This window comes from Muntiacus reevesi, chromosome 2, assembly GCF_963930625.1.
Source record: "Muntiacus reevesi chromosome 2, mMunRee1.1, whole genome shotgun sequence".
Classification (NCBI taxonomy): Eukaryota; Metazoa; Chordata; class Mammalia; order Artiodactyla; family Cervidae; genus Muntiacus; species Muntiacus reevesi.
In genome coordinates this window covers 231,662,344-231,678,061 of record NC_089250.1, presented here as the reverse complement: position 1 = coordinate 231,678,061, position 15,718 = coordinate 231,662,344, and the positions used below count along the sequence as shown (strand labels likewise).

At 38.3% G+C, this 15,718-nt stretch overlaps 1 protein-coding gene and 1 pseudogene across 1 annotated transcript; both read right to left on the bottom strand.

Annotated features, from left to right (window-relative positions):
• Nucleotides 1-206: 206 nt before the first annotated feature.
• CNEP1R1 (CTD nuclear envelope phosphatase 1 regulatory subunit 1) lies at nt 207-12,846 on the bottom strand. The gene is made up of 6 exons (XM_065925288.1): nt 12,346-12,846; nt 11,236-11,307; nt 8,992-9,065; nt 4,875-4,984; nt 4,705-4,759; nt 207-1,565 (listed from the first exon to the last, which is right to left on the bottom strand). The coding sequence occupies exons 1-6, from the start codon at nt 12,368-12,370 to the stop codon at nt 1,524-1,526; spliced, it is 378 nt and encodes a 125-aa protein (XP_065781360.1). The 5' UTR covers nt 12,371-12,846; the 3' UTR covers nt 207-1,523.
• A 1,126-nt stretch (nt 12,847-13,972) lies between these two features.
• Nucleotides 13,973-15,718, bottom strand: part of LOC136157445 (craniofacial development protein 2-like) — a 91,782-nt pseudogene continuing 90,036 nt past the window's right edge.

The window sequence follows — 15,718 nt, the reverse complement described above, 5'->3', positions numbered from 1 at the left end:
AGTAACCGAGCACACGGAATAAGACACATTAAAAGTACTGACAGCCTGATAAACTGTGTACCTTCAACTGTCCCTTGAAATTTGCTCTACTGGACCTACAGTTAGAGTCAAATATCTCATTTGGAACTAACTTGTATCTGACACACAGTAAGTTTAAAATTTTTTTCAGTTGCAGACTTAAACCAAGGAAAAGCCCAATCACTATGTATATATAAAGTATTTATTTTTATGCACATATTTACCTACAAAATTTACAGGAAATAAAACAATGAAGAATATATAGAATACCCTCTTAAGACTTAGTAGGAGCAGAGGGTTTATTGCTGCAGTTCAAAGAATAAAATTTTATACATGTGAAAGCCAAGATGAACACATTTAAGATAAATGGCAGCCTTGTTAAAAATTTTTTGTCCTGTCTTTGAATTTTCAGCTTTACATTAAATGAAATTAAAAAGATTGCTCATGAAATAATTTAAACCTTTTCAAAATCTTCTAATAAACAGGTAAAAGGCACCTCCAGTTCTTTAAAATATTTACAGCAATCCCAATAGTTTAATCTTAAGGGTTATTATAGTACATGTGGCTAATATGCATACACAGTATGTCATTAACACTCTCTAAACAGTGAGAATTTTAGACTCTAGTTTGTGGCACTGCTCCCAAGTGATCCCGCGATGGAGTGGATGACCAATCACACCTGCACAATACTAGTGTAACAGCATGTCTACCACAGCATAAAATCCAATTATCTAAAACAATGACTGTCAAATTCCCAGACAATATGTAATTTATAACTAAATTTGTCTACTCAGAAGCCTTTGGAGTGTTCTTAAAATCATTTAAAAAAATATAAAGTATATTTAGCATTAAATGAAAACAATGAACCTGGAAAATAGCACTACAGTGGCTGAAATTCACTATCTGGTTTAACAAAAACTGTTTCTCAAAACATCTACAATTTCTCACAACATAATGGAGACGAATTTTCCTTAGTCTAAGCTCAATCCGATGTTTTTCCTGCATTATGATTAAAAGAGGAGTATAGAGTGAAAGGCACAGCTATATGTAATAGCCGGTTTTAAAGAGCTGTGGAGATGGCAAGCAGATGTTCCTGAAATACTGGTGCAGGAGAACGATGTCCACATAACATTTCCTCTTTAACATTGGCATTGATTGGCTATTTACAGTAGTTTGCAAAAATACATTATAAAAACTGGATGAGGTTCTGTTTCTAAGTTTAACTTAGTAACATATTACATACATACTTCTTCTGCAAAGATCTTCGCAGGATCTGAAGTACTAAAGTGACACTAATACTGAAACACAGATAACCAAAGGTACCAAAGCACTGGTAATGAGAGTCATCATCATGGAGACAATCTGGGGGAAATATTGCACATTTCTTGTCTGTTGTTGCTATGACAGTCACATATCCAACTGTAAAAGGAATCCTTTATGGCTTTTTGCTGTATCACTTTTTGAAGAAAGGTTGTTTTAAGTCCCAAAACAATGAGTGTAGATTGTCATTGAACATGAGGCCTAGGTTTCAAAATTAGTTTTCCTGTCTGTAAAAATGAAAAGAAAAAAAGGTTAAAATATATATATACACAGTTCTATTAAAAATAACACCACTTTCCTAGAAACCTTATAAGGCATCAGAACACTCCTCTATATTTAGTCAAGATTAAGCCATTAATAGTAATACTTTCAAAGTGTTGGTAGAATTTTCTTCTAAAATCTTTAGTACTTTAAAACACACACATACAATCTTCATGAAAGTCAAACAACCCACTGGATAAAATAAAATCCCGATTTGTGTAGGCTGATTTATGCTCCTTACCAAGTGGAGTCTATAAAACATAAATAAAACTGTGTATCTGAACAAAAACTTTTCCCTTTTTCTAATATCAAAACTTTCATTTCTTCAAGTTAAAATGCAAACCTAAGGTTGGAATGATAAGACACTCATGTTGGTATTCAACACACATGGATATAACTCTTCTGTAGGGCCAAGTGTCATATTTATCCAAAAAAAAAAAAAAGTACATACCACATAATCCAAAGAATTTCATTTCTAGGAAGTTATCTGAAGAGATATGCAAGTGTAAGGATGCACATTTAAGTCCTATTCTTTCATACAGGATTTACCGAGTGCTTATCACGTGTCAGGCCTCAAGAGACGTTAGAGACCCAGTAAGGAACGAGACAGTTTCCTGTCCTCATGGAGCTTAAGTTCTAATGAAATACGCACAACATATACAATATGTAAAGTGTGGATGAAATTAAGATGCATCCCTAAAGTGGAGCACTATGTAATTAAACAAAATGGAAGACATTAACTGAGATCATGCAAATAAAAAAGAAAAACAGGTCCAAGACCTTGTACTGAAATACTAACATTGGGTCAAAGAAGCAGAACTGAAAAACCTGAAAAAACACTGTTTTAGAGGTTCTTTACTCATAAACTTGATTATAACATCTTTTTTTTGTAAGTACATGAGATACCCAATAAAACATAAAACATGGTGATTATCTTTGGTTGCAAGGTTCTAGGTGGTTTTCACACACACATTTTATTATCCTCAGGTCAAAAGTGTTGTCAGGATTCTGGCTCCCTCTCAAGTCTCACTTTCACTTAATTTTTGGTAATACTTTTGTATCTTGGTAGAACTTTGATACTAATTTTTCTACTGTTAATTCATATAAAATTACTAAGGTTTTGACAAATGTATAGACCCAAGTTGCCACCTCTCAAGGCAAGCTACAGACCACCACCACCACTTAGAAAGTTCCTCCACGCCTGTTTCCAAGGCCAGTGGAACCTGAGCTGACCTAACCGCTCACCATAGATGAACCTGCCTGTCTCTGACCTTGAGATAAACAGAATCACACAGTGAGTGTTCTCTGCCTCTATTTCTTTCGCTCACTGTGTTTTTGAAACTCACCCATGTTTCAGCAGTTTTGTACCTTTTTAACCTGCTATTATAAGATGTGCAGTATTCCACTGTATAAGAGTACCATGGATTTAATAAAAAGTTCAAACAAGACAAGCCAAAGTCATCCATTTACCTCAAATTCTAGTCCCCTTACAAAAGAAAACAGTTTTAGCATGAATTCTTACATACTGTTTTTTTTATGGATTTATATTCACATATATGAATAAAAATTTGGTGCCTCTAACATGCTAATTAAGTGTTTCATCCCTAAATAGCCTGATGACGGGGAAGGTGGGCAGGGGCACACTTGACAGAGAACCGCCAAGAGCTAATTTACTGTGGACACTGGGTGAGGGTAACTGAAGCTCACTTAGCTCTTCTCTCTGCCTTGTGTTTGGAAATTTCCCTAATTAAAACTTAAAAGAAAGCACCAAACTGAGCATATTGTTTGTCAATTTACTTTTTGCTCCTAACATTATATCTTAGATACTTTCAAGTCTGTATTTACAGATTTACTTCTGATTTCCTATGATATGGCTTTACCACAGCCTATCTCACCACTCCCTTGTTGAGACACCAAAATAATTTCCATTTTTTTTCCCCACTACTAAGGATGTTATAATGAACAACCCTGTGTACCTGTGGGACGGTACCCCCAACCAGGGTAGGAGAAGAAAAGTAGAATGGTTAGGTCATGAGGCAAGTCCATACTACCTTTTATAAGAATGATGAAAACTATCCTTCCAAAGGGGCTTCCCTGGTGGCTCAGACGGTAAAGTTATCTACCTAAAATGCAGAAGACCTGGGTTTTGGGTTCAATAGCTGGGTCAAGATTCCCTGGAGAAAGAAATGGCAACCCACTGCATCAATGTATATTCCCAACAAGCAGTGTGTGGCTGCATCATTTCGCCACAATACTAGAGTTATAAAGTATTTAATTTTTACTAATCTGACAGGTAATATTTATAAATGAACTGTTTAACTTTGCACTTCCTCCATGACAAACGAGGCTGTCCAGTCTTCACCTCTATCCATTTGTATTTCCACTTGTGTGATATGACTTAACCTTTTCCCATTTTAAAAATGTACTATTTGTCTTTTTATTATTGATTTTTAATAGGTCTTCAAATATCCTGGATACTATCCTCTATCATTCTCTTTCACTGATCCAGTTGTTCTCCTGCCCTAAAATTTTTTTGGCCTTTTATTCTAATTTTCTATACTGGGCAGGTATTACTAACTAGTTTTTTAAGTTGAAGGTAAAAATGCTTTTTATAAATAAAATCAAAATTGTGAGATAGTCTCATCATATTGATATGTGATTAACTTTTTAAAAAACACGGCAGGTTCATATGTCTATCAATTAATCTATTACTCTATTTAAAACCCTATATACACAACAGCATGAGATAAATAACAGTAGTTTATAAAACCAACTCCCAACGAGTCATTTTTGGCTAATAACAACCACTGTATTTCACTGAATCTAAGAAAGCTTCAGTTAGAAGATGCATCATGACTTTAAGTCATTAAGACAGATTACACTCTCTACCAATTTAACTATGAGACATCACTGATTATTAGATGTATCCCAATTTTCAAGGATGTTACAGTGTTTTTAAAAAAAGTGTCTTTGAATCAATGCTACATTGAATATTCTCCTTATTAATTCCATTGAGACAAATTATTTTTAATGCTTGTTTTACTTAAACCAAAGAACTTCAGTCCGTTCACACATTGTCTACAGTTTTCTAATGAAAATACTTACATCATCACAAGACATATTGTATTCTGCTAACACAGTTCGACATCGAGCAGCTATACTGAATAAATATGGTCAAAGGAAAATTTGTATTTCAAAAGTAAGCTTTTAACAACACCTAGAGAGGTGCTTTAGTTTAGTTCAGAGAATAAAATTCAATTCATGATAAAGGATACATTGACGGTGCAACTACTCTTTTGTGAATTCCAGCGAAGAATAAGCCTATTAGAGTGATACAGCTAATGGTGAAAAATGGATGGTTCCATAATGATGTGAAGAAGGACACCTGTCAAAAGAAGAGTTTGAAATATAAAAATGTTAAAAATTTTAGAACAGTATTGATTCCTACTTCTTTACTTGAGCATGAATACATGTAACATTTAATTCTCTAAAGTATGAGAATTTGGTGAGTTCCCTGGTTGCTTTTGGGTTTTCACTGCCATGGCCTGGGTTTGATCCCTAGTCAGGGAACTGCTCCTTGGAAGAAAAGCTATGACAAACCTAGACTGTATTCAAAGGCAGAGATATCACTTTGTTGACAAAGGTCCATATAGTCAAAGCTATGGTTTTTCCCGTAATCATGTTTGGATGTGAGAGTTGGACCATAAAGAAGAATCGATGTTTTTGAATTGTGGTACTGGAAAAGGTCAGCTTCTGACCTTCTGGTCAGAGGGTCAGCTGGACAAGAGGGTCCAGCTGGACAAGAAGGAGATCAATCCAGTCAATCTTAAAGGAAACCAACCCTGAATATTCACTGGAAGGACTGATGCTGGAGCTGAAGCTCCAATACTTTGACCACCTGATGCAAAGAGCCAACTCAATGGTAAAGACCCAGATGTTCGGAAAGACTGGAGGGCAGGAGGAGAAGGGGTAACAGGGTAAGATGGTTGGATGGCATCACCACTCAATGGACATGAGTCTATCAAACTCTGGAAGACAGTGAAGGACAGCGAAGCCTGGCGTGCTGCAGTCCATGGGATCGCAACCAGTCAGAGACGACTTAGCCACTGAACAAGGAGCAAGAGGGAACTGGGATCTCATAAGCTGCGAGGCAGGGCAAAAAAAAAAAAAAGGGAATCTGAAGACTTTCCCAAATCCCAGTTCTTCATGTTGCTATGCTACACAAATTAATATATGTTTTAAATCTTCAATGCAGCAAAACAATATAGTAATATTCCCTCCATTCATTCCAAATGCTTGAACCATTACAAATTCAATTCTATAATTTAAAAAAATACCCTACTGACAATATTTACTGAACCCTTCCTAGTGAGAAGTAATTTAAAAAGCATAAGACTACGAGTTCCATGGACTTCCCTGGCAGTGCAGTGGTTAAGACTCCATGCTCCCAGAGAAGGGGGCTTTGATCTCTGGTTGGGAAAGAGTCCACATGCCATGTGCCATGGCCAAAAAGAAAAAGAAAAAAGTTCTCCAAGAGGAGGGACACTGTCCTGGGCATGGCATCGCTATTTTCCCAACACCTAAAATAGGACTCGGCAAACACTGGTGCCCAGGGGCTTCCCAAGCAGCTCAGTGGGAAAAGAATCTGCCTGCAATGCAGGATACACAGGAGACAGGGGTTCAGTCGCTGGGCTGGGGAGAGCCCCTGGAGGAGGAAAATGGCAACTCACCCCAGTAATCTTGCCTGGGAAATCCCCTGGACAGAGGAGCCTGGTGGGCTACAGTCCAAAGGGTCGCAAAGGGGTGCACATGACTTGAGCAACCACCCAGGCAAATACAGGTGCTCAATAAACATTGCTGCATGAACGGAGATGAAGCCCCTAATCTCAATGAAGACACAAGTCAGACATGATCTAGTTACCCTCCCTGTTAAAATGCAGAAGTGAGCAAACTGCACACAACCTGGTCTCAGTCTAACTACTCTCCTTTTCCTTTTCTCTCTTCACCTGGCTAGCTCCTACATATCCTACAAGACTCAGTTCCAGCATCACCCTTTCTTTCTGAAAGAGACAAAACACGAGTTTGGTTTTGAAGCTACTAGATTTAGATGGCCACAGGACATTTCAGTAGGAGAGAATAATTAGTAGCTATCCATAAAAAACTAGAGTTCAAGAGAAGCAAAGGGCTAATTTCAGATATGAGCATAATCAGATGGTAGGAAAAAAACAGAACCATCCACAATTCTGAGACTATGTAGAAGGACAAGGGAACAGGATCCAGAATCGGAACAAGTGTAGGCACTGAAGCCAGACTACTGGGAATCAGAATGCAGATGGAAAAGACAAGTATCCAGACTCTAGAAAAAGAAATCAGGTGGACTAGAAACTAAACGGGAGCAACAGAATCAAACTCAGGGCGTCTGGGCCCCACTCTGATACTAAGGTATGTGTGCATGTTTCAAGACAGACAATAAACTTAGGGGAGAACAGTGGCCTAGCACGGTACTGCTTAAATAAATTTGTCAAATGAAGAGATGACAGGTTGAAAACATCAGGAAGGAGAAAGCTCCCAGAAGGATGAGATCTTGAAGAAAGATTAATATTCCAGAGTAATGTCTTCTTAAACCCTTGAGGACAGTTCAATTCCCACAGGCCAGCTGTGTTTTATGAGCCCTGCATAATATTAGCATATACAGTGCTTTAATTTTAATTAGGTCAGTATCCACCTTCTTTCCTCCATGGCAATATCAACTGCATCCAAGTAACAATTTCCTCCTCTAGTTTAGGCATTCATGTACTTTCCAGTTTGCCCCATGCCTTCTCCCCTTGTGATCCTCCAGCAAGTCACTGGCTTTCAACCTTGCAGCTCTTCTTACAGACACAGTCGCTGTTTATTAACTCTTGTCAGGTTGGAAGTTATTAAATATTGAAATACAGAGCTGGCGTTTAGGCTAATAGTTACATTCTCACCTAATTTAGAGAATCACATTAACTACAGAATTTTGAGCCTATTTCACATTACATTTAATTCTATGTTTTATTAAGATGTCAACTAGCTGAAGTCAGCTTACATTTTTCCCAATTAGAAGTCAGATTCATTTCCCAAGATAGACCTTTTTCTTGCCAGCCTCCTTCACTCTTCCCCTAAGGATGAGTACCAACTATAAAGGGACACACAGGCGGGTTTCTTATCCATTACAAAAACCCCCTCTATTAACATGAAATCCCATCACCAACCTCCCCTGCTCCTATTCTTTTGTATTTCCACCTCAGTGGATAAAGTCAGAGAGATTACATGGTAAATAACCCCTTGGTTGTCTGAACTGCCATTTAGACAAAAGCCTTATTATTAAGTTTTTCTTCTATATAACCTAAAATAAAGCTAGTGGAAATAGCTTATCTAGTTATAGTTTAAAAGGTGAAATAAGGTTAATTTTGTGAAAATTACAGTATCATTAATACCTAAAGAAAGCTGAACTGGAGAGAAGAAACTTCACTGAGAGACTGAAGGTGATTACCTCCTCTAACAGAAAAGCTCAAGTTTTAAATTAAGGCACAAGTTGGTAGAAATTTCAGAAACATGCTATTGAGTTTCATCGAAGGATGCTTCAAGAAATAACATTATGAAATCTGTTACTGCATTTGGCACAGCAATATTCTTAGTGTCCAATGGGACATCTCTCAGTGTCTCTATATTAAACTTAAGGCAAAATTTTTTTTTCTTTTTTTTTTTAAAGATAAAATGAAGTTGAAAAAGTAAGGCTTTGATAGCTTAGGGAATTTACACGTGTCCTCTTCATGATGAAAATCACGGAACTGGCAGTGACTTCAGAGACCCTGGCAATTATGCTGGCCCAGATGGTCTATGGTATTAGTGATCTGGTTTCCGTCCTGGTTCTGACCTCCTACTCAGTTTTTTTCTAGTCTTGGCTGCTTATTACACTTATATCTACTCTTTAATCATAATGCTTACTGCAGTTGTCTCAAATGCTTTAAGGGGTGAGGAAAGGCATTGACAAAAGTAACTCATGAAAGAAAATGTTGCTGGGTAGTTTTTAAAAGTTGGTACTGATGACACTAAATGAACAAAACAAAACAGAGTGTTTACACTGAAATATGTAATAGTGAGATACATAACAACTGCATACAAGTTCAGAAGTAAAAAGTAATATAAGTAGTATTTCTTAAACCTTTTTCTCTGCAAAGATACTTGACCTGCAATAGCCAGCCAAAGTTTTTTTCAAGCAAATTAATATAAGGTATATTTTAAACATGATTAATATCACTACTAGTACTAATAGGTAGCATCTGATTAATACTTTACAAAAAACAAAGCACTGCTATAGCCATTGTCTCACTTAATCTATGAAAGATTTTAAATCAAAACTTCTACCTTTTGTGTCTCAGGATCTATTAACCAGTTCCAGGCACCAGTAGCTGTACAGACAGATACCACTATAAGAAGCACTGATGAAAGATAAATACGAAATTAGTAAGGAAACAAGCCATTAATATGATACTACTACCAGTTCTTAATAAACAACAGCCAGAGGATGCAGCACTTCATTAAATGGAAAATGTACTCCACTCAGGAATTAGGGAAACTTGCCACAAGACCTTGGGGAATCCTCTAAAACAATGTGAACCTCAGTAACTGAGGCGGATACAGTCCCCCTGAATTCTTTAGTCAGTATTTCTATAGATTTATGAAATTAAAAGCAGTAAGAACCAAGGTGGTAAAACTTTAATGTAAATTTCTGTTATGTGTTTTATGCTTTCTGCAGATTTTGTAAATTCAAAACAAAAAACACTCCCCACCAAAACCTCATTTTTTAATGTAAACAAACCAAACAAAGACTCTTTTATGAATGCACTGAGAACTCGGACTAAAGAATTTTGCCTTGCAGACAACCGCCTGTTGTTGAATTAAACAAAGGTCAGTGTTAGGAGTGTGGAGCACACCAATCAGTATCAGATTTTCTTTAAGGGACTTAAGGAAAGTTGGGGTAGAAATTACTGACAGTACCAGTTAGATTCTTTCTCCCCATTAAGGTAGAATTATTTTAGAAATTCTAAAGGGAGCATAAGTAAAACTTGAGAATAAATAGTATTACTAAAATACTATTCTGGGGGCCGAGACAGTTTCTTTCATTGGGATGCAAACATTTCTAAAATTTACAAATCAAGCTTCAAAGAGCAACAGAAATATTGCGAAACCTTAATTATCTAGAACTTCTGGTGATGCATGTTTAGAAGAGGCAAATCATAGAAAAACAATCTCATTTTAGTTATTTAATAATACTCAAAATTTCAAATTTATGCTCTCAGCTCAGAACAGATTAAACTCAGTTTTTTTATTTCCATTTCTATATTTCCAATAAGAAATATACTAAAGTATACTGATTTTTCTTTTTTTTAAATGAAGCAAAATCATAATCAAACCCACCAGGCAGGACATGGGTATACTAAACAAGCTGAAGTCATTTATATGGAAGCACTGAGACTGTGAACCAGAGAAAAAGTGTATTCATTATATTACATTTTATAATCCTATACATTTAAAAATATTCCCAAGTAACAGTGAAATAAGGTTTTCAGGATAATTCCTAGGTAAACTGGAGAGCTTGAGAAAAATCATTACTACTTGTGAATTCTGACCAATCAGAATTCCTGTAACATATGTTCAGCACTTTGCAAATAGATTTAATAAAAATGACACAAAAAAACTTGACACAGGAAAAGACCCCTGACTTCAACAGTCCTCTTCAGTTCGGTCCCACCAACTGAATCGTACTTCAAAATAAAGTATGTCCTTCGTGGGCTTCCCTTGTGGCTCAACAGGTCAAGAATCTACCTGCAGTGCGGGAGACCTGGGTGCGATCCCAGGGTTGGGAAGATCCCCTGGAGAAGGGAAAGGCTACCCACTCCAGTATTCTGGCCTGGAGAATTCCATGGACTATAATAGAGGCCATGGGGTTGCAAAGAGTCGGACACGACTGAGCCATTTTCACTTTTCACTCTTCTTGGAAAAAATTAAACTTCAGCAATGAACAGCCAAGAAATTAAGATTCCCAACTTAAGTTAACAAAGTATTCTGCTTATTGATCTTATCATTTATATATTTGTCTATGTTTCCTATTTCCTATATATTTCCATGGGGCAGTAACTACAATTCTTTCAAGTCATATTTTACAGTATTGTTGAATATCACTTCCTTCAACAAACTTTACTTCAATAGTTTCTAGGCAAAATTGTAAAACTGCTAAACAGACTACTGACATTTTTATTACGTGTTCTGGTAACCAGATTTCTCATATATGTCTAACAAAATATACGTATTTTAAAATAAAAATAAAAAGTCAACCACACAAAATACGACTATCCTTTCAGTGTTGTCAGTTTCTTTTCTTAAAATTTCTTTAAAATGCCGTCATTTACAATATTAAATAGACCTAAAACTGTCAAAACAGAAGGGAACCTTATGGTTTAATAAAGCAAGCATTTGTTTGGTTTTTTTTTTTAAGCAAGCATTTGTTAATCAAAAAGTTTTACGTGAAAGCAAATCACTGCTAGGCAGAATAAAAGTATCAACTGTCAGCTTATTTTCCCTTAAAAAAAAAAAAGTCCAAGCACTTACTTCTCCAACGTCCAGTGGCAGGTTGCAAGCAATGAATATATTCAGTAAGTCTCCTCTCGAAAGCCTTGAGATCTACGTAAAAAGATTTCAATTTTGAAATTAGCTACTCTTAGTAATCTGAATCTATTACGATGAATTTAAAATACTCTTAACTGCTTCAGGTCTTGCACACCAACTCACATGTATCACTGCACTGTCCAGTTCTTTACTATGACAGCTTTACGCCCTTGATAAACACTAGGTTTCTTTAGTTCCAATTTCATATATAAGAAAACTAGCTAGTTCCTCGTAAAATGGTATGTGGAAAATCAGTAGCAGCCTCAGTCGACGCCAAAAGCTAGAAATTTGGGGTTGCAAGTAAAGGATCAAAATCAAGTCGAGTTTTAACTCTGTTGGAATCAAGAACTCCGTATTAGGACAATATCTTACCTCGGGCCAAAGTCTCGATACACTTATGTTTAATTAACAGCTACGCTTTCAGTCTGTTCTTACTGGACTTCTGATCAGCTAACGGATGGGTAATGGAAAGACGCTCCCCTTTCCAGCCGCCCAAGAGCTTACAGATGATCTATGTGGCACTTCTGGAGCGCCGACGCCTGGTTGTACAAGATTGGGGCGTTCAAGGTGTTTCCTCTGAATGAGCAAGGTAAGGTATCATTTTCAGTTGCACTTTTCAAACTTTAAAAAGGAGACCAAGAGGCACTCCCTTACCCCGGCAGTTACCAAAAACCAAGGCAGAAATTAGGGATACAAGTCTTATCGACTACTAGAAAAAAAATAAAGTGAGTTAGCGCCCTACAAGGTTTGCTAACAAGTAAGAAATAGAAATAACCGGGCGAGAAGCTCCCTGGTCCACGCGGCAGGAATTGGGGGAGCTGACGCAGCGCCTCTCCAGCGGCGGCGGATGCCACGCGCGCCGGAAGCAGCGCCAGGCCGTGTCCGGCCGCCCCTTGGCCCCTGGGCCGGCCCCCGCGCCCCCAGCTCCGGGCCCCGTCAGTCCATCCTTCGCGGCCTCCTCTCTCCCGACCAGGTTTCCACGATTCCGGCGCCTCCAGAGCCCCGCGAGCTTCCGTGGAGGAGTTAGCGAAGGGCCCAGGAGGCGCACCCTACCTTCCGCCTGCTCCAGCGAGTTCATGTCGGGCGGCAGCTCCGGTCACCGGCGCGGCCCCGTCCGCATCTCAGCTCCACGGTCCCTGCCCGGCCCGCAGCGCCAACTCCCACCTCTAACCGCTTCCCTCCGCCCCTCTTTTTGGCACCGCCCCTTGACTAGACCCGCTACGCTCATTGGACGTTTCGGCCAGACCCTGTAACTAAGACGGTTTTCTATTGGCTACTTCCCTCACGGTTCTCGGGCACTGGCGTTGGACGGTCAGCCAGAAGGACCAAGAGTTGTCGGCGGCTGAGTTGGCGTGACACTAGCGCCGCCTCCTGTCCTGGGGAGGAACTGCAGCCTGTCCGGGAAAGTTCATTCATTCGTGTGTGTACTATTCCTAGTTTCCTGCTTGGTTCTTTCATTGCTTAAATAAGCCTGGCGTGCTGCGGTCCTTGGCATCTCCGAGAGTCGGATACGACTGAGCGGCTGAACGGCGACGAGCCCTTTAAGTACACATTTCTCCCTTGGTTATTTTTTTCTCATGTCATCCAATTTTCATAAATCGTAAAATGAGTGTTCTGGAACTTAAAAAAAAAAAGAATCTGTAAGGCATTGACTACTTTTATATTTGATTAAAAAACTCTCTGGCTCCTTTCCTTGTGGTCACTCATTCATTCAAGAACTATTGCATGTCTGGTAGGCACTGTATCAGGGATGCAGTTTAGCAAGATAGACAAGACTCCTATCCTCAAAATGGAAGGGTTACAGTAGACAATAAACATGCAAATAGATCATTAATTTCAGGTAAGCTTGGTTCTGTGAAGGAAGTAACAGGGTAATAGGATACAGTGAGATAAGAGCGGGAGGTGGGTGGTGGGGTGGGTGGTGGTCGGTAATGGGAACTAGTTCTAGGGAAGAGATATTTAACACACAGAGCCGGACGTTTGATTTGAGAGCCCCAAGAAGCAACTGGCCGAACAAAGATGGGCACTAAAAAGCTCCAAGTGGCACTGGGATTTTTTTCACTGTTGATATTTCATTCACTCATCCTTCAGTTTTCCTCTTCCCCACTTGCCATTAGAATTGACACATCCTTGCCCATTACTTCACTTTGTAGGCTCCTTTACCTTAACACTTCCAGAGCCTTCCTCTGGGCCAAACCCTTTACATACATTATCTCATTTAGCACGCCAACACAATCTTTTTTTTAAACTGTGGGTCAAAACCCCAGAGAAGATCATGAAAGACATGCAATGAGCCATAACTGTTATTTTGTAAATATGAACTAAAGTAAAACTTAAAATATTAGCACCACTAGTAGTAAAAATGTGTCATTTCATGATTTTTTATTTTGTTTGTGTGTGTATTCCATATGTGCTATGTTCTGATCATAATGTAAAACATATGTAAATGAGGGCTCCAATTAAAAAAAAGTTTGAAAAAAAAAAATTGAAAGGCACCAATGTAGGTATTAACAGGTTCATTTACAATGAGAAAAGTAAAACAAAATTGCCCAGAAGTGTGTATCAGTCACACATTCATGTCACAGACTCATTTTCATCTGTGTACAAAAAAAAACAACATTGAACATGCCTTTGAAAGGGTGTACATTTTTATCCTGTTATTGACACCTGCATGTATGGATCACGGGGGCCTGGGGAACAGTAAGGGAGGAAGAGAGGAAAACGGGGGCTCATAGTCAGGCTAAAAAATTTGGAACCTGAAGTAATGGGGAGACCGAGGGATATAGATTTGTAGAAACATTATATCAGTGAGATTTGTCAAGAAGATACTTAACAAATATTTAAGTACTACATGTTCCAGACACTGGAATATAAGCCAAGACTGCAAAGGTCTCCCTCTAAGGTCTCCTGCCCTGTGTAAAAGATAGTGTTTCGTGTAAAAACAAAAGACAGAACACTGAAAACCCTTAAAACATCAGTGATAAGATGAAGATCTGCTTCAAAGAGGGATAGCCAATACAATAACTAAAATTTGTTCTGGAGGTCTGGTGCTACATCTTTTATAGTTCAGGAGTGTGTAAACCTCCTTTAAACCCCACAGCAGCAACATGAACCAAAACGTGTTATCAAATTCATTTTAGGGTTGAGTTTAGAAATAGGTAGATGAGTTGATCAGCTCCAAATGCTGTCGCTGGAATTATCCTTGATTCTCTCTCCCTCTCTCTCTCCACATGGTAGATCAGATTCCGTAGCAAATCCTCTTGCCTGTATCATCCACATCGATTTAAAATTTAATCACTTCTCACCACTTCTGCAGCTCCCACTCTAATCCAAGCCACCATATAGCCTGGATTTACAGCTGTGACCCCTCACCAGCCTCCTGTTCCCACCCTTTTGCCAAATAGTGATTCATAAAATACTAAAAGATCACACGTTGTCCTCAGAAACTTCCAATGGCCCCTTGGAGTGACTACAACAGGGATCTTCCTGCCATCTCCATGGCGACACCTTCTAAAATAATTTTCACAAATTGTATGCCTCCTCACATGTTTCAAAAACTACAGCTGAGATTTTCATCATGGACTTGAATCCTTATAAAAGATGTATTTTCTGGTATTGTAAATATTGACGTTTGGAAGTAAACTCTTACGTGACTCTTTTAAAGGTATTCGATGTAATTGAAATACCATGGCAATTTGACACCCACCATCATCCCTTTAAAAATACATGAATATCTGTTATGAATATGGACATAAAAATCCTTTAAAGAATTAACAAATCAGATCCAGCAACATATAAAAAGGAGTATACAACAAGGTGAAGTGTGATTTATCCCATGAATGCAAAGTTGGTTTGACGTCAGACTTAGAGAATGAATTTATGGTTTACAAGGAAGAAGATTTAGGGGGAGGGATAGTTAGGGAGTTTGGAATTGAGAGAATGCATTGCTATATTTAAAACGGATAACTGACAAGGACCTACTGTATAGTATAGGGTGCTACATACCCCTGAACCACCTGGGAATTCATAGCACAGGGAACTCTGCTCAATAGTACCCAACAACCTAAATGTGGAAAGAATTAGAAAAAGAAGAGATGCATGCATATGTGTATATGAATCACTTTGCTCTACCCCTGAAACTATCACAGCATTGCCAATCAACTGTACTCCAATGTAAAATAAAAAGTTTCAATTCAGAAAAAAAAAAGAAAATGAATACGTGTAATATATCATATAAACAGAGTAAATAACAAAAACCACATGACTTAATGAGGATGTAGAAAAACTGGCGCATTGGAGCATTCATATATGGTAGGGTGTATGTGCTCAGTCACTTTAGTCGTGTCTGACTTTTTGTGATCCCGTGGACTGTAGCCCGGCAGGCTCCTCCGTCCATGGGATTTCCCAGGCAAGAATACTGGAGTGG